The following is a 20,116-nucleotide window of genomic DNA, read 5'->3' as shown; positions in this document are numbered from 1 at the left end:
CTTGCTCGGAAATGGAGCAAAGGTGACTCTTGTTATGTTTTACCAAAGAGACTGGAGGCATTTTGCCCCTACCCTAGAGATTTGTGTGACTTTGAACTTAAGAGAGATAATCTAGGGTATCTGGAAGAAGAAATTTCTAAGCAGCAACGCATTCAAGAGGTCTCTTGGGTGCTGTTAAAGGCATTCAGTTTTAAAAGGGAAACAGCATAAAAGTCTTGGAAAATTTGCAGCCTGACAATGCAATAGAAAAGAAAATCCCATTTTCTGAGGAGAAAAGTCAAGCTGCTACAGAAATTTACATAACTAACAAGGAGCCAAATGTTAATCTCCAAGACAATGGGGGTATATGTCTCCAGGGCATGTCAGAGGTCTTCACAACAGTCCCTCCCTTTACAGGCCTGGAGGCCTAGGAGGAAAAAGTGGTTTTGTGGGCCAGACACAGGGTCCCCAAGCTATGTGCAGCCCAGGGACTTGGTGCCCTGCATCCCAGCTGCTCCAGCTGTAGCTGAAAGGGGCTATCACAAAGCTCAGGCTGTGGTTTCAGAGGGTACAAGCCCCAAGCCTTGGCAGCTTCCACGTGGTGTTGAGCCTGCAAGTACACGGAAGTCAAGAATTGGGGTTTGGGAACCTCTGCCTAGATTTTTGTGGAGGTACAGAAATGCCTGGATGCCCAGAGAGAAGTTTGCTGCAGGGGCAGGGCCCTCATGGAGAACTTCTGCTAGAGTAGTGCGGAAGGGAAATGTGGGGTCAGAGCCCCCACACAGAGTCCCTACTGCGACACTGCCCAGCAGAGCTGTGAGAACAGAGCCACCATCCTTCAGACCCCAGAATGGTAGATTCACTGACAGTTTGCATTGTGTGCCTAGAAAAGTCACAGACACTCAACACCAGCCCATAAAAGCAGCCAGGAGGGAGGCTGTACCCTGCAAAGCCACAGGGGTGGAGCTGCCCAAGACTATGGGAACCCACCTCTTTTTCTGTTGTTGTTTGTTTTTTGAGACGGAGTTTCGCTATTGTTGCCCAGGCTAGAGTGCAATGACACAATCTCAGCTCACCACAATCTCCACCTCCCAGGTTCAAGCAATTCTCCTGCCTCAGCCTCTCGAGTAGCTGGGATAACAGGCTTGCACCACCATGCCCAGCCAATTTTGTATTTTAAGTAGAGATGGGGTTTCTCCATGTTGGTCAGGCTGGTCTTGAACTCCCAACCTCAGGTGATCCACCAACCTCGGCCTCCCAAAGTGCTGGGATTACAGGCATGAGCCACCATGCCCAGCCAGGGAATCCACCTCTTGCATCAGTGTGACCTGGATGTGAGACACGGAGTCAAAAGAGGTCATTTTGGAACTTTAAGATTTGACTGCCCTGCTGGATTTCAGACTTGCATGAGGCCTACAGCCCTGTGTTTTTGGCCAATTTCTCCCATTTGGAATGGCTGTATTTCTCCAATGCCTGTACTCTCATTGTATCTAGCAAGTAACTAACTTGCTTTTGATTTTACAGGCTCATAAGGAAAGGACTTGCCTTGTCTCAGATGAGACTTTGGACTATGGACTTTGGAGTTAATGCTGAAATAAGGCTTTGGGGAACTGTTGGGAAGGCATGACTGGTTATGAAATGTGAGGGCATAAGATTTGGGAGGGGCCAGGGCAGAATGATATGGTTTGGCTGTGTCCCCACCCAAATCTCATCTTAAATTCCCATGTGTTGTGGGAGGGACCCAGTGGGGCGTAGTTGAATCATGGGGGCAAGTCTTTCCCATGCCGTTCTCATGATAGTGAAAAAGTCTCACAAGATCTGATGGTTTTATAAGGGGGAGTTTCCCTGCACAAGCTCTCTCTTTGCCTGCGGCCATCCATGTAAGACATGACTTGTTCCTCCTTGTCTTCTGCCATGATTGTGAGGCTTTCTCAGCCACATGGAACTATAAGTCCATTAAACCTCTTTCTTTTGTAAATTGCCCAGTCTCCAGTATGTCTTTATCAGCCATGTAAAAATGAACTAATACACTGCCCCAAAGCTTCCTTCTAAGACTGCAGTTAAAAGACACCACATACTTTAAAGATGTGCATCAAAATATTGAAAGGAGTTCTCTCTGGGTGGTAAAATTTGAGGTAATTTTAATTTTATTCTTTATGCTTTTGTGCACTGTTAGGATTTTTTACTATAAACATGTCATTTCTGAGATACTCCAAAGTTGTCTTTCAAACCCAGCTCTTCTCCCCCAGCCTAAGGTTTTTCCACAGGAACTACACAGGCTCAGATACCCTAGAGTTTATCTGCTAAAAATCAAGGTAGAAAATACCTAGCTATATAACTGCTCCCACAAATGTATGACCTACAGAAGAAAAGGGTGGATGAACTGGGACTCTGAAACCCAATAACCACTTATGAAGTACACACACGTAATTCTACTGTTCCACTGTCACCACTCCTTCCCAAGCAGACTACAGGGGAGGCCAGAAGCTCAGATGTAAAGTTTGCAGCAGGGATGAGGAATACAGCAACATGGAGGCTCCAATAGCCCAGAACAGAGAGAACTTTTGGGTTTCTTTTCTGTTTTTTGTTTTTTCTTTTGAGGTGGAGTCTCACACTGTCACCCAGGCTGGAGTGCAGCGGCATGATCTCGGCTCACTGCAACCTCTGGCTTCGGGGTTCAACAATTCTCCTGCCTCGGCCTCTCAAGTAGCTGGGACTACAGGCATGCACCACCATGCCCAGCTAATTTTTTTGTATATTTAGTAGAGACAGGGTTTCACCATGTTGACCAGAGTGGTCTGGAACTCCTGACCTCAGGTGATCCACCTGCCTCAGCCTCCCAAAGTGATGGAATTACAGGCGTGAGCCACCACGCCCAGCCAACTTTTGGGTTTCTTAAACAACCCATGGTTTCTTCAACAGTCCCATTAAGAAACCTATTGATCCCTCAGAGGTCCCTTCACATACCCATATACATGAAGTACATAGGCAACAATGTTGAAAAATCCTAGAGGGATCAGAATTTGCCCCAAGTATAAAGAAAGCTGATGCCAAAGAGGAAAATAAAACTGAGAAATCTGGCTTCTTGCTTAGTGGTCTATTTACTAAATTATGCACATAGCTTGCTTCTTTGGCCTTCCACCTTCAATAATTTTTTGTTATTGTTCTTTTTGTGACTTTACAGAATTATAATTAGGTTGACTAAGTTGTATCAATATTAAATAGACATTTGTTTAAAGCAAACAACAAACAGCTCTTCTTTCTCCAGTCCACTCTTCATGGATATGTATGGTACAGTAAGCAAGTACACAAAAAACTTCAATATTATCTCAACTCAATGATTTTATCCATCATTTAGATCTTTTTTTCCTTAATTAATATTGTTCCACCCCAAAGAGCACAATGCTCTATAAAGTCAAAGAAGAAAAAAGGGCAGAAATGGAAGAAGACAAGGAAGACATTTTGATTCTAAAACTAAAGAAGAGAGAAAAGAGCAAAGAGATGCATTTGACTATAACTTAAACATCACAGACATGGTCTAATTATCAGGGCATTCATCAAAGATGTTGCCCAGTTATGCCCAATGACACAGTGCTGCCCAGATCCAGTTCCATGAGAATGCTCTCTTCTTGGGGCCCCTCACTCATATTCCTCAGTTATATACAAAAATCTCTACCCCCAAAAAAAAGGCTGGTGGAGGGAGGAAACAAAGAGCTGTGGTGACACCAGTGTATGTATACTCCAAAGTTTGCTTCCCAGGCCTTTCTAATGACTAAGAAATTCAAAGTAGGAAAGCACTTCCCTGCAGCTAGTTTCACAACAGCCACAAAGTTACATACCAGTTCTGCTGGTAATTCTAAAAAAATTAAAAATAAAACAATCTTATTTCTAATCATGCTTTAAATCTATTTAGAATGGAATAGGAAATACATATTTTAAATCAACTCTTTTCTTAGCCAGGCACAGTGGCTCATGCCTATAATCCCAATACTTTGGGAGGCCAAGGCAGGAGGATTACTTGAGCCCAGGAGTTCGAGACCAGCCTGGGCAACATGGTGAGACCCTGCATCTACAAAACATAAAAAAAACAATTAGCTGGATGTCGTGGCACACTCCTTTAGTCTCAACTACTCAGGAGGCTGAGACAGGAGGCTCACTTCAGCCCAGGAGTTCCAGGCTACAGTAAGCTACGATCATGCTACTGCACCCAGCCTGGGTAACACAGCAAGACCTTGTCTCTTAAAAAGCAAAACAAAACAAAAACAATAGTATAAATACAGAAATTACAATGTACGTATGTCAGTTGATAAAGATAGTAAATGTCTCTGGGATGATATAAATTGAACTAAATGTTCATTGTTTTTACTTTTTTCTTGAAAAGTTATTCATACTCACCAAAATAAAAGAAAATAAACTTGGTAACATCATGCATGCTGGGTTCATCCCAAAGCCCTTCTCTCCCCAATCCTGTATTGAGGCCAGAGGCACCAACACTCAAGCTCTCACCTCTTGAGGCAGCTCCAGCTTTGACCGGTCATCCAGGCCATTGGAATGCAAGCCCATCAGGTATGGAACAGGGGCATCTAAGAAATGCAGGAGAGAAGCCGGGAGAATAGGGACATAGACATGCTGCCACTGGAAAGGAAACATGAGAGCTGTAATCGTCTCCGCCACAGTCATCAGTCTCTGGTAATCTGGATCAACAACAACAAAAAGAAGCACACACACAAATCAGTCAAAAACAAGGCACCTGCTTTCGAAACAGTAAGTTAAAACTTTCAATACAATCTCTTATTTAGAAAGGATCAGGATAAACTTCAGCAAGGGTATGCTCAATGTGATTCCCATGAGGGTGTCTGAGAGACAACCAAGAGACCCTTGAAATATACCTACACGGCCGAGCGCAGTGGCTCAAGCCTGTAATCCAGCACTTTGGGAGACCGAGACGGGTGGATCACGAGGTCAGGAGATCCAGACCATCCTGGCTAACACGGTGAAACCCCGTCTCTACTGAAAAATACAAAACACTAGCCAGGCGAGGTGGTGGGCGCCTGTAGTCCCAGCTACTCGGGAGGCTGAGCAGGAGAATGGTGTAAACCTGGACAGCGGAGCTTGCAGTGAGCTGAGATCCGGCCACTGCACTCCAGCCTGGGCGACAGAGAGAGCCTCTGTCTCAACAACAACAAAAAAGAAATATACCTACACACACAGGTCCTTGCTCATAATAAAATCTAATATGGAAATACAACAAAAATAATTAATGACATCTTGCTCCAAATACTACCCCAGAATGTTAAGTAGATCCTCTTAAGAAAGGGGGTAGGAGAACTGAACAAAAAGAAAGAACAGTAGTTCTGGGTCTCCATTCAGCATGGAAGCAAAAACAGGCTCATTTCTCACTAATATACTTCTGTAGAACATCCTATAAGGAGCTTATGTGAGCTTTGCCTGCAAAATCAAGCACAAAGAACCATCAAGCATGCAGAAGCTGGTTTTCCACGCTAGCCAAGTCTGCCCTTCACCTGGCAACCTTTCCTGAATGAGAACAGCATAAAAATGTTATTTTAACGTTTCAATAAAAAGCCTTCCTAGAGGCCGGGCGCAGTGGCTCGCGCCTGTAATCCCAGCACTTTGGGAGGCCGAGGCAGGTGAATCACCTGAGGTCAGGAGTGCGAGACCAGACTGGCCAACCAACATGGTGAAACCCTGTCTCTACTAAAAATACAAAAATTAGCTGGGCGTGGTGGCATGCACCTGTAATCCCAGCTACTCAGGAGGCTGAGGTGTGAGAATCGCTTGAACCTGGGGGCCAGAGGTTGCAGTGAGCCGAGACTGCACAGCTGCATACACCAGCCTAAGTGACAGAGCTAGACTCCTAAAAAAAAAAAGAAAAGAAAAGAAAAAAAAAAAAAAGGCTTCCCTAGAACTTGAAAGACCCAGAGGATTGACTTTAGTGACTCAAAACTCTTGTTATAGATCAGAGATCATATCATAGCCTAAAGGGAAGGCTCGTGGTCAATATTTGGCTTCTCTTCAGAGTATAATTTCTAGGCCTTTTTTTTTTTTGAGACGGAGTCTTGCTCTGTTGCCCAGGCTAGAGTACAGTGGTACCATCTTGGCTCACTGCAACCTCCACCTCCCAGGTTCAAGTGATTCTCCTGCCTCAGCCTCCCAAGTAGCTGGGATTACAGATGCCCACCACCACACCTGGCTAATTTTGTATTTTTGGTAGAGACGGGGTTTCACCATCTTGGCCAGGCTAATCTTGAACTCCTGACCTCGTGATCCACCCACCTCGGCCTCCCAAAGTGCTGGGGCTACAGGCGTGAGCCGCCGCACCCAGCCAGCCTTTTTTTTTTTTTTTTTCAATGACTAATAAATATATTGGTAAAGCCAATAAAATTGACTGACTAAAACTTTTTTTTTTTTTGACGGAGTTTCGCTGTTGTTGCCCAGGCTGGAGAGCAATGGTGCGATTTCGGCTTACCGCAACCTCCGCCTCCCGGGTTTATGCTATTCTCCTGCCTCAGCCTCCTAAGTAGCTGGGATTACAGGCATGCACCACCACCCCAGCTAATTTTGTATTTTTTAGTAGAGACAGGGTTTCCCCATGTCAGGCTGGTCGCGAACTCCCGACCTCAGGTGATCCGCCCACCTCAGCCTCCCAAAGTGCTGCGATTACAGGCGTGAGCCACCACTCCTGGCCTAAAACTTAAATTTTACAAATTACTATTCACAAATGATATGATGGTTTCAGGCATTTAAGGACAAAGCAGAAATATACATTTTTAAATCATATGAGTAAAATCCCTCTGGAATGGCTGGTTTCAAATGAGCTGTCATAGGAATTAAAATGATGTTATGCACTAAAAACCCACCCCACCATTTAAATCACAGGTTGGTTCATAAAGTAGTTGTAAGGAACAAAAAACTTTCTAGGAAATGAAGAAGTCTCAGTACAAAGGGAACAGAAGCTGAAAAGTATTAAGGTAGAAGTTTAGCAAAACATCCTACATTTGCTCACTAATAAAGCTTTGAAAGTTGCCTATCACCTTGCTCCTAGCTAATCAAAGAAGAGCATAACCTGTAGACAACTTTACTAGTATGATAAATACGTATATTTGGTCTTCTTCACAGTTTCTGAAACACACAGCTGCTAAAACTCTTGGAATCTACTGGGCATTAAAAATATCTTTTAAGTGAGATTGTCTCAAAAAACAAAAAAAGGAATGTCTTTTAAACCAGGTGTAATGGCTCAAACCCATAATCCCAGCACTTTTTTTGTTTTTTGAGACAAAGTCTCGCTTTGTCGCCCAGGCTGGAGTGCAGTGGCGCAATCTCAGCTCACTGCAACCTCTGCCTCCCAGGTTCAAGCGATTCTTTTGCCTCAGCCTCCCCAGTAGCTGGGATTATAGGCGTACGCCACCACGCCTGGCTAATTTTTGTATTTTTAGTAGAGAAGAGGTTTCATCATGTTGGCAAGGGTGGTCTTGAACTCCTGACCTCAAATGATCTGCCCACCTCAGCCACTCAAAGTGCTGGGATTACAGGTGTGAGCCACCACACCCGGCCCATTTTTATGACTTGTATGTGCAGATAAAGACATCAGACTTGGAATCACTCTATAAATAAGCCCCCTCTAAACAAACTACAGGGCAGCTCCTACGTATTTACAAACAATTATAAACTATCCTGGGAGGTTGCAAAACAATGATTAGTATGCCCCCATTTGTGTTCTTTTTAAAAAGTATATATATAGTATATACACAGCTATGTCTACAAGGAAACGGAAAACAGTGGTAACCTCCCTGAAGGAGAACCAGGGTGCAGAGGTAGAAGTCGCACACGTGACTGTACACTCCTCTAATGCTGTAAATTTCTATCCTTCATTTTACACTCTTGAAATGCCTTTTTTCAAGTTTTATTTTATTTATTTATTATTTTATTGGACACAGGGTCTTGCTCTGTCACCCAGGCTGGAGTGCAGTGGTGTGATCTCCGCTCACTGCAACCTCTGCCTCCCGAGTTGAAGTGATTCTCGTGCCTCAGCCCCTTCAGTAGCTGGCATTACAAGTGTGTGCCGCCATGCCCAGCTAATTTTTGTATTTTTAGTACAGATGGGGTTTTATCATGTTGGTCAGGCTGGTCTTGAGCTTCTGATCGCAAGAGACCTGTCCTCCTCGGCCTCCCAAAGTGCTGGGATTACAGGCATGAGCCACCGCACCTGGCCTCAAGTTTTATTTTAATGTACCATACAGATTTCATAGTGTATATGTATAATTTAAAGAATATTAAAATCAATACATGTATATTTAACACCTAACATAAAAAATAGTACATTGGGCCAGGCGTGGTGGCTCATGCCTGTAATCCCAGCACCTTGGCAGGCCAAGGTAGGGTGGATTGCTTGAAGTCAGGAGTTCAAGATCAACCTGGCGAGTATAGTGAAACCCCTTAAAAATACAAAAATTAGCTGGGTGTAGTGGCACGTGCCTCTAATCCCAGCTACTCGGGAGGCTGAGGCAGGAGAACTGTTTGAACCCAGGAGGCAGAGGTTGCAGTGAGCCAAGATTGCACCACCACACTCCAACCTGGACAACAGAGTGAAACTCCATCTCAAAAAAATAAAATAAAATAAATATATATATATACACACATACACATATATATATAGTGCATTATTAAAAATACCGGAAAAAAGGGAATTTTTAAAAATTAAGAGATTACTTCTCAGGGGTAGGATACTAGATCAAAGAAAAAGGGGCCAAGTGCAGTGGCTCACGCCTGTAATCCCAACACTTTGGGAGGACAAGGTGGCCAGTTCACTTGAGGTCAAGAGTTTGAGACCAGGTTGGCCAACATGGCAAATCCCATCTCTGCTAAAAATACAAAAATTAGTCAGGTGTGGTGGCATGCACCTGTAGTCCCAGCTACTCTGGAGGCTGAGGCACAAGAACTGCTTGAACCCGGTAGGGGGCTGAGATCACGCCACTGCACTCCAGCCTGGGCAACAGAGCGAGACCCCGTCTTAAAAAAAAGGGGGTTGGGGGGAACTTTCAACTTTCTCTGTATTATCTGTGCACATATTATTTATTTGTTTTTTAAAACTATTGTTTTCATTAAGGATACACAAAAAATTTGATATCTAGCTACTATATGAAGAAAAGAGAGGAAAATATTTGATTCCCTTTGGAATTATTTTAATTATATGCCTTAAGCAATCATTATTTTTACAGTAAAAGACTACTTTAGATAGCAAAATATCATTGGAGATTTCTTATCAGCCTCCACTTAGCCAACTCACTTTATCAATTGATTTTCCCCACTCTGAGTAAAGCATACATTGCTCCCACTCATTTGTTCCCAAACCTGTGCTAGCTGAACTTATTACTGGATTATATAACGTAACCAAATATTGTGTAAATAAATGGTAAAATCTGAGGGTAAAAAGAAAGAATGCCTGTTTCTCTGGAAACAAAATTAAATGCTTTCAAAAGACTCAGTAATACAAAGTCACTAAAAAACACTGTAATTGAATTAGGCATACCATGAAACAATTAAGAATAAAAAACTAAGGAATATGACAAAAATCTAGAAGTAGTCTCTGCTCATGTTCTTTTGCAAGGTTCTTTAAGTTATCACTCTACTTTAAAAAAAAAAAAAAGTAACCAGGGCTGGGCGCAGTGGCTCACACCTGTAATCCCAGCACTTTGGGAGGCCGAGGCGGGCAGATCATGAGGTCCAGAAATCAAGACCATCCCGGTCAACATGGTGAAACCCCATCTCTACTAAAAATACAAAAATTAGGTGGGCGTGGTGGTGCACACCTGTAGTCCCAGCTACTCAAGAGGCTGAGGCAGGAAAATTGCTTGAACTCGGGAGGCGGAGGCTGCCGTGAGCCAAGATCACGCCACTGCACTCCAGCCTGGTAACAGAGCAAGACTCCACCTAAAAAAAAAAAAAAAAAAAAAAGTAAAGCAAAGTAACTAGGAAATCTAGTCAATGCATTATGGGTGTGGTTTATGCAAGGAGTGCAGACACCTGATTTGTGAATTCATAATCATGAGAAATGCCTGGACCCTTCATCAAAGATTAGTGACTATACAGTTATACGTTTTAAGTTAAATTATTTAGGCCAGGCGTGGTGGCTCACGCCTATAATCCCAGAACTTTGGGAGGCTGAGGCTGGTGGATCACCTGAGATCAGGAGTTTCAGACCAGCCTGGCCAACATAGTGAAACCCTGTCTCTACTAAAAATAATAAAATTAGCCAGGCACAGTGGTGTGCACCTGTAGTCCTAGCTATTCGGGAGGCTGAGGCAGAAGAATCACTTGATCCCAGGAGGCGGAGGTTGCAATGAGCCGAGATTGTGCCACTGCATTCCAGCCTAGACGACTGAGCAAAACTCCATTCCAAAAATAACAAATAATAAATAGTTTAACTATAAAATTAATTGTATATATCATTTTTAGGATTCTGTGACTTAACTGACTTTTTTGGTTTCCAATCAACTACTCTACTAGGCCACTTCAGATAAAGAGTTTCTGTTCTGCATATAATTTTAAAATAAGGCCGGGTGCAGTGGCTCATGCCTGTAATCCCAGCACTTTGGGAGGCCAAGGAAGGTGGATTGCTTGAGCCCAGGAGTTCAAGATCAGCCTGGGCAACATGGCAAAACCTCATCTCTACAAAAAATACAAAAACTAGCCAGACACAGCAGTACATGCCTGTAGTCCCAGCTACCCAGGAGGCTGAGATGGGAGGATCATCTGAGTCTGGGGAGGTCAAGGCTGCAGTGAGTCATGATTGTCACCTACACTGTGTAGGTGACAGAATGAGACCTGCTCCAGTGTAGGTGACAGAATGAGACTCTGTCTCAAAAAAAAAAAGTAATAATAATTTTTAAACAACCAATTAAAAATTATGCTATTAAAAAAACACTATTTCTATATGGACTAAAGAATAAATATTATCCAGAAGTAAATAAAATGACCTATACCAAAAAGAAAACACTGCTTAAAACTGCCAATTCAGCGTTCCAAAGGGTTATACTTTCAGAGTCTTACAATTCAGCCTGCATTCCTTTTCCTCAAGAAACACCTCTTTTCTATTCAGAGGGCAGGACATGCAGCAGGTAAAATCAACTGCAGTGGTGACAGCTTGTTTTTGGCGAGAGTGATTTTTATCCATACAAGGAAGATGCCTTTGGATCATTAATAAAAACTATTTCAAGAAAACCAACCTAAATTGTTTAAAGCACTCTATTAACAACAAAAAGCATAATTTACATCCAATGAAAAGTAATCCACTCCACTTTGGCCTCAGCAATATCCAGGAATTTCTGGAAAAAGCTTTCTCTTGTCCATGCTGAGCGTGACTTTAGGTCCTAAGTTCAATTCAATTGTACATACTAACCATCTCAATTACATTCAAACCTCTTAAAATTTTTATTATGGATACAAGAACCCATATTCTAGGAAATACAAAAGAAATTCAGATGAAATAATGTTATTTTTCCCTTGTGTTCATCATATTTGTTTCAATCCTCCTTTCCTTGCCTCTAAACACCCCACTGCCTTATAGGTACCTAAAAGTCTACTGTATCTTCTAACACTCTATACAGTTTGGTTTCCTCCTCTCTGTTCTGTTCGAAACCAGAGAAGTTCTTCCCTATTCAACTAAGTCTCCATTTCAAAGTATTTTTATGAAGCTCCAGTCAAGAAATAGCTAGGAAAGCAATATGATTTGTCCAAGTCTGTATTTCACCCAGAGACAGGAGGCTGTAACTTCGTATCTTAAACTAGAAGCTGCAAAGTGAAGCCTCAGGAACTACATTCAGCCAGCAGATGCTTTTTGTTTGGCCTGCAGTGTTTAAAAAGAATATTATTGCCAATATTTAAAAATCAGAGATTTCATGTAAAAAATCTGGGTCCTCATGAAATATTGGAATATTTAGTAACATCAGGCCAGTATACCCACAAGGAATTAACTGGAGCTAATTAGTGGCTGTCCACTTTATATGAGGTATGTGCTCTTGAGTTCAACATAGTTTCCATTACTTCACCTTCAAACTGTATCCAGAACCGAACCATTTCACACCACTTCACTGTTACCTCCTTAGTTCTAACTGACATCACCTCTCACCTGGATTATTACAAATTACCTCTTAACGGAACTCTTTGCTCATTCTCCCTTTGGGGATATACTCTTAATATAATGGCCAGAGTGATCCTGTTAAAAGCCTAAGTTATTCATTCATTTAACAACATTTATTGAGCACCCTTATAAACCAGCCACGGTTTTAGTGCTTGGAATCCATCAGTGAGCAAAAAGCAAAAGCCCTGCCATTGTGGAGGTCCGTTCTTTTGTCCGTGGACCAAATCTGGGAAATTTGAGTATCAAAGTAAATAGTTATAGTGAATTATAACTTGAGTAAAATAAAAATCTATGAATCCATACAATAATAAACAAAGGAGAATGAAACATTCTTCATTATGGTATAATGCCAATTAATAAATACAGATAAAGTTTAAAAACCACTATTTTCCAGCCTGGGCAATAAAGCAAGACCCTAGTTCTACAAAAAAAAAAAATGTTTTTTTAATTAGCCAGACATGGTGATGGGCGCCTGTAGTCCCAGCTACTCAGGCAGCTGAGATGGGAAGATCATTTGAGCCCAGGATATCAAGACTGCAGTGAGCCATTATTGTGCCACTACACTCTAGCCTGGGTGATAGAGTAAGACTGTTTCTTACAAAAAAAAAAAAAAAAAAAATTTAAGGCTGGGCACAGTGGCACCTGTAATCCCAGCACTTTGGGAAATCAAGGCAGGAGGTTGAGTACAAGAGTTTGAGACCAGCCTGGGCAATATAGTGAGACCCCATGTCTACAAAAAATAAAAAATTAGCCAGGCATGGTGGTGCGTGCCTGTAATTCCAGCTACTCAGGAAGCTGAGGTGGGAGGATCACTTGAGCACAGGAGGATGAGGCTGCAGAGAGCCATGATGGCACCACTGAACTCCAGCCTGGGCAGCAGAGTGAGATCCTGCCTCAAAAGGAAAAAAAAAAAGAAAAAGAAAATCACCTTTTTGCTACTATCCTTGAAAAAACTGATTCAGAATAGAAACATCAATAGATGCTAAACTATTAGGCATCCATAAACTGCAAATATAATACAAAAAAATAAAAGCTAAAAAAGAAATGGTTACGCAAAACTTTAAAGAACAGAATAATTAGTTTCAAAGTATCTCCCCACAACTTACGTGTTAATTACCAAGGGAAAAATTAAAACTTTCCAGTTAAGAAACCACAGACACCATCTTAACCAAGTGAGCAGATTACTATCACCAAAAATGAGACAAAATGACATCATATGCCTGCCTCCTGTAATCATGAAAACTGACAGTATATGTCTCCTAATATAATGCACTGAGAGAAGCACAACATCACTTCTATGGTATTTTAGGCAAAAATTTATAATCTGAATCTAATCATGAAAACATCAGACAAAACCAAATTAAGGGACAGTCTATAAAATAACCTGCTTGTGCTCTTCAAAAATGTCCATGTCATGAAAGACAAAGGCTGAGAAACTCACAACTAAAAGCAATGCAAGATATCGCACTAGATCCTGAATAAGGAATTTTTTTACATTATCATAATAGACATTATCAGGTACTAGAGAAACTTTAATATAGTACTGTCTCAATGTCAGGTTTTCCAAATTTGATCAATGATAGTTATTTCAGAGAATGTTATTCTTAGGAAATAAACATATGAGAATTTAGGAGTCACAATAACGCTCAATGGTTCAGTTATGTTCACACACAGAGAGAGACCGTAATAAAGCAAATGTGGCAAAATGTTAACAATTGGTGAATTTGGCATAGGGTATACAAGAGTCCTTTGACCACTCCTTGCAACTCTTCCATAAGCTAAAAATTATTTTAAAATAAAAAGTAAAAAAAATTGAAAACTCTGATGGCTATCTAAGAGCCATCTAAGAGTAAAAGCCAAAGTCCTTACAATGGCCTACAAGATTCTATACAATCTGGCCTCCAGTTAAGTCTCTAACACCATCTCCTACTATACTCCTGCTCATTCACTCCATTCCATCCACCCAGCTTCCTTGTTCTTGAACACATGAAGCACATTCTTGTCTTAGACCATTTATAAGACCTGTGCCCTTTGCCTGGAATACTTTTCCTACAGATATTAACAGGTCATTCAGGGATGCCTACCCTAACCACTCTTATTATAAATTGGAACTTCTCTTCCCCAAATATTATCCCTTTCTCTGTTTTATTTTTCTTTATAGCCCTTATTAAGAACCTTACAAACTACATATTTTATGTATTTGTTTAATCACCTCTCTTCCCCCACTAAAATTTAAGTTCCACTATAGCAACAATTTTTCTGTCTTGTCCACCACAACAATTTTTCTATCTTGTCCACCCTACCCTTGAAACAATGCCTGGCACATAGTACACTCTCAGTAAACATGTACTGAATGAATGAATTTCATGTTACTAGCCTGGTTCATTAAGTAAGCATCTGTTTCTTTCTAATCTACTTTACTACTTTGTCCAAATATGCTGCTTACACTCAACCTCCCATTTATAAAAACAATTCAGTTAAGTAAACAACAAAAAGAAGCAACACATCCACATTTTCTCAATATATAAAGGATTATCCTTTGTGAATCCTCAATTTTACTAGGCTAAGGAAGAGGCAGAAATAACTCTGCAGAATGACAGAACAGAATTGATGGAAAGTCAGCTTTCTGTGACCACCACCTCCTACCCACCCCTCTTTTCACTTCAATCAGAAGGGACATAGGAAGCAATGTTCCCTTCCAAGACTGGAATGCCCAGCAAAAGGCCATGAAGACAGTTAATCAGAAATACTGGCCCTCTCATGTCCATCAATTTGCCATCCACCACCTACCTGCAAAAGATCTGGGTTTTGTTTAAACTGTAATAGCTCTTAACCTTTACAGTCAGCCCCACTGTATCTGAACATGGAAAGAAAGGAAGCCTGAGGCAGGCAGAAGGCTCTAGTAAGCACTGACTTACGCTGTGAGTAGAGCAGGATTTGAAACTCCAGAAGGGCACAAGTAAAAAGCTGAAACACATTCTCCACCCCGAGCAGTTCAAAAACCTCTTTGACAGGAAAGTCAAATAGGGGAAGCTCATTGGTACTTGGTCTCTGGCAGATTATTGGCCCATAGACCCCAGAAAACTTCAAGGACCGGCCAGGAGGTGGGAGTGGCACCTCGTAGAGTACGTTGTATATGTAGCTCTCAAGGGGCAGTGGAGGGGGCTGAGGTGAAGTGACCGCCTGGTGGAGTTGCTCCAGCACGCTCCGACATGCCTTCATGAAAGACATGGGCGTGATGAGGCAGATGCACTTAGAGACGTAGAGAGTGTCCCGGCTAATGTCATAGGAGTTGAAGCGCTGCAGTTTGGTCACAGGAGTGTCTTCACCATCCTCCATGCTGCTCTGGTCTCTGCCATCAGCAGGGGGAGCATGTAGGACATCATACTCAGCATTGTGCATGTGGTAGAGGGTCTGCATCGCACTGCAGATCTGCTTGCTAGTCACCTCTTCATAAAATGTGAGGGCAAACCCAAATGTCCGAGAGCCATCCTCCCTTGTGATAATAAAGGCATGGAATTGGGGCTCCCTGGGATCAGCCTGGGTCTTGAATGCCAGCCCTTTGGGCATACATAGCTGCAAAAGACAACAAGGCAACAAGCAGTAAGAACACTCACTGGCCATCCTCTTTCAGAACACCATCACTATTTATTTATTTATAGAGCACCTACTAAGCTGAGAGTGTATCTGGCTTAAAGCTCTCTCTTTCTAATGCAAGACACGCAAGTAAATAAAATCGTAATGCAGTCATCAGGGATATACAGAAGTATATGCAAAGTACTATGGGAACACAGAACAGACAACTCAGCCTGGGAATATCAGAAAAAAGCTACAAAAACGGACCAGGTGCAGTGGCTCACACCTGTAATCCCAACAGTTTGGGAGGCCAAGGCAGGTGAATCGCTTGAGGCCAGAAGTTAAAGACCAGCCTGGGCAACATGGCGAAACCCTGTCTCTACTAAAAATACAAAAATTAACTAGGTGTGCTAGTGCACGCCTATAATCCCAGCTACTTGGGAGGCTGAGGCATAAGAATCACTTGACCCAGGAGGCAGAGGTTGCAGGGAGCCAAGATCATGCACTGCAGCCCAGCCTGAGTGACAGAGCAAGATTCTGTCGCCAAAGAAAGGTAATGTTAGAGTTCATCAGGTACACAAGGGACAGAAGGATATTTCGGGGACAAGAAGAAAATGCACAAAGACATGGAGATAAAAGAAAACTTGGAGAATTTAGGAAATGGTAGGTGGTTAAGCATGACAGCAAGACAGAGAGTAAGATATGTATATTAGGAGATGATGCTAGAAATATATCTAAAAACCAGATAGATGCAACTTTATACCTAAAAATAAAACAAACTTGTAAATAGTATTGGACTATCACCTCACAAAATTTTGTCATTAGTAAAACTTATTTTCACATCAAAAAGTATGCTCATTTCATATAAACCAAGGAGATGACAGAATCAGGATAAAGATGTACTGTTTTCACTCTAATTCAGATGGGTTATATAAAGAAACTTGGATAGTTAATCGAACTGACCTGAATCAATCAGTTCCCATTTTCCAGTTTTACATGAACCTGGCTATACAAATAAAATATAATAGCCTGGGTTAACAAATACAAGGGCCTATATTATATTATATCTATTAGCCTTAAACTTGACTTCCCAAAGGCTAGGTATTTCTAGAATATAGCATGTTAAAATGAAATAAATACTAGACTAGGAGTCAAAAAACTTAAGTCTCTCAAAGACAGTTTCTTCATCTGTGAAATAAATAATACAGTTTCCTCTCCCTACTTCACAGGGTTTTCGTGTGCATCAAACAAGACCATCCTCTAAAAACTTCAGAATGCTGTTAAGTATGTAATAGAAGGCCAAGTCCAGTGGCTCACGCCTATAGTCGCAGCACTTTGGGAGGTCAGGGTGGGCGGACTGTTTGAGCCCAGGAATTTAAGAACAGTCTGGACAATATAGCAAAACCCTGTTTCTATTAAAAAACATATACAAAAAGTAGCCAGGCATAGTGTCATGCACTAGTAGTCCCAGCTACTCGGGTGGTTGAGGTGAGAGGATCACTTGAGCTCAGGAGGATGAGGCTGCAGTAAGGAGAGACCACACCACTGCTCTCCAGCAGCCTGGGCGACAGAGTGAGACCCTGCCTCAAAAACAAATGCAACAGAGGCAGTACAAAGATAAGGTTAACAGCAGAAGTCTGGAACCAGACTACAGTGCTCAAACTCCAACTCAACTACTTACTGGCCATCCGAGCTTGAATACATTACCTAACCTCTTTGGATCTTAATTTCTTCATCTGTAAAATATGTATATGTGTATGTGTTTATTTAATACTACCCATGTAAGGAGTACCATGAGGATTAAGTAAATTAATTCATGTAAAATGCTTATTAGAGTGCCTAGCACAAGGTGAATATTCAATAAAGGTTAGCTTACTCATAGTGGTATATTCTTCCATATGAGATTTTAAATGCTTTCCTATCTAAAATTATGATGAAACAAAAAAATGAAAATAGAATTATGATGAAACAAAAATATCTACTTCTGTCATATTACTCAGATATATTCAGTGCAGAATGAGAGAAAACAATTTTAAACTAGTGAAGTTTAAAATTAACTCATCATATAATCTCAATGCAATAAATAATCAATAAATCAGGACCACAAAATAAGTTCACTGACACAATACTATGTATTTCTCTGACACAACAGAAACACATTATAACTTTTTGCATAGTTAATATATTCTGAATATTTGATACTTTGACCAAAATACAGAATAATAAACAACAAGTGTTATAATCCTTTCTTCAAAAGTTATTGGTATTTGGTGGTACCACTGCTACCACAGCCTGAATTCACAATCCTATTAAAAATTACTCTGTAAATTATCTCATACTTGTGGCTAACAAATACTAACCATTCCTACTGCATCTTGGTCAAAGGGATTCCATTCTACGTTCTCAGGATATCGTGCAAGGACCTTAGATTTGAATGTTCGTCTCAATGGCGTCTGCTCAAAATTTTCTCCTGTAAGAAAAAGAATGAAGCAAATCATCTCTACAAAATCCCTTTAAGTCACGGGGCTACAAACGTCTGAGCTTGGTAGTCCAACAAGGTACAGAAATGAAGGCAAGGGGGTTAGTATGCCAACCATCTAAGAATAAGAATAGGAAAGGCATTAAAGTTATTAGGTCAGTAAAGAAGCTGAAAAAGTATAGCATGGTTAATGTTAGACATCACTAGCTGTCAGTTCTTCTTCAAAATGAAACTATTACTACAAACCCAATGGTTAATTTTCTTGGAAGAGAGTGAGAAAGCACAAGGAATGACAAGGATTGTATTCATCTTTTTTTTTTCCCTGAAAGTCAGGTTTAATTTGCTTAAAGTCAACTAAAAACATCACAGAAGCATATTTTACTTAAAATTCAGAATAAACTACGCATTTCAATGATCTCTGGGAAAAATACAAAGAAACGAAAAGATATAAGAACATTAACAAAGCAGATTTCAGGGTAAATATAATGAGATATTTTGTCAATTCAGAATTACTTGAAATTTCCGGAACTGTCCTTTGTTTTCCCATTCCCCCTCCTAAAAACACTAGAGTATATTGAAATAAGAACATTAAAGTGAAGACAGAAAGAACCAAAGAACCCACCACCTAGAGGGATACAAATCTGAATAATCTACTGGTCAAAAAAGGCACAAGAAAGTTAGAAGGTCAAAGGTTACAAAATGCCACTGGAGAGACATATGTAAGAACCATTAGAAAGCTTTGGGTGTTCTCAATTTTGTTTTGTTTTTACCTTCAGTCGTACTTGAAATGAAAGGGCTGGCACCATCCCTGGCTTTAGAAGCCTGTATGTACTGGCATAATGCTATATGATAAATGAAATAACAGAGTATTACAATAAAACAGTGTTATTCAAACTTTTTTGACCATTATTCCAGTACAAATTACATTTTACATTATGAAGCAATAAACATATACATGTATATGTGTATACACAAATTTACCTAAAGCAAAAATTTCACAAAACAATACTTACCTTTATATATAATGTCCTCTCATATTTCCTACTCTATATCATTAAAACTAAAAATGCTGACTGCAGGCCTACTAATGATCACAATTCAGTTTGAAAAACATTATAATACGGTATAGTAGAATGAAGAGCTCAATTGATACCAAATTACTGTAAAGTCACTAGTGCTCTATCTAAAAGTATACTGTCCCAAATATTGCTTTTCCTAAGGAATTAGGGAGTATGGGACAAATTAAACACATATAAACAGTTCAAACAAATAAATTTTAGGTGTCATGGAAACATATGGGAAACAATCAAGGACAAGTCAAATGAATTATATTACCTGTTTACTGAGTAATCAAGGGACTTAGATACTGCAAGGAATAGAGATGAACCAGACAAAGCACATACCCTCAATGATCTCAATGTCAAATATACAGGAAAAAGAACATACATAAACAAATAACCATTTCACAGGAAGGCTATTATCTGGGAGGCTCCAGATCTTTCACCTACATGGCCTAACCATTCAGAGCACACTGGCACAGGGTCCTGTTTGCGTGTTCTAGTTGATAGAATAAATTCTGTTACAAATACAGTTTTTTTAGTTGGTCTGGAACCTAAAGGGACTTGTGGTTATTAAGGAGGATGCATTCTTCACAATTACAGGATGAGATGCACCTAAGTCAGAAAGTCCTTTACCCTAAATCAATCCCAGAGGCACCTCAAAAGTTTCTAAAAGAGAAAAGTTTATAATAACTCTAAGGTACCTGTTCCAGAAACTAGTAATAAGTCCAGTCAGAAAGTTATTGCTTTTATAACTACAATATCTCCTCTATTTTCTCTGAGGTTTTGTCCAACATCAGAAGCAGCAGCTCACTTATTCACAATTTTCAAATTCTGATAGGACCCAAACTTCTTTCTGTTATTAAA

At 40.7% G+C, this 20,116-nt stretch overlaps 1 protein-coding gene across 3 annotated transcripts in view; it reads right to left on the bottom strand.

Annotated features, from left to right (window-relative positions):
* DENND5A (DENN/MADD domain containing 5A) overlaps nt 1-19,027 on the bottom strand; it is a 67,648-nt gene extending 48,621 nt beyond the window's left edge. For all 3 annotated transcript variants that reach the window (XM_012000227.1, XM_012000228.1, XM_012000229.1), the window contains exons 1-4: nt 18,962-19,027; nt 18,073-18,182; nt 15,055-15,712; nt 4,486-4,673 (exon numbers count right to left, since the gene is read on the bottom strand). In XM_012000227.1, coding sequence (XP_011855617.1) covers nt 4,486-4,673; nt 15,055-15,712; nt 18,073-18,075 — 849 coding nt within the window. In that variant the 5' untranslated portion in view covers nt 18,076-18,182; nt 18,962-19,027. The remainder of the gene's footprint in view (nt 1-4,485; nt 4,674-15,054; nt 15,713-18,072; nt 18,183-18,961) is intronic.
* Nucleotides 19,028-20,116: the final 1,089 nt, after the last annotated feature.

Source organism: Mandrillus leucophaeus, unplaced genomic scaffold, assembly GCF_000951045.1.
Source record: "Mandrillus leucophaeus isolate KB7577 unplaced genomic scaffold, Mleu.le_1.0 Scaffold622, whole genome shotgun sequence".
NCBI classification, from domain to species: Eukaryota; Metazoa; Chordata; class Mammalia; order Primates; family Cercopithecidae; genus Mandrillus; species Mandrillus leucophaeus.
The sequence above is the reverse complement of the archived record's forward strand: the minus strand, read 5'-3'. Positions and strand labels throughout refer to the sequence as shown.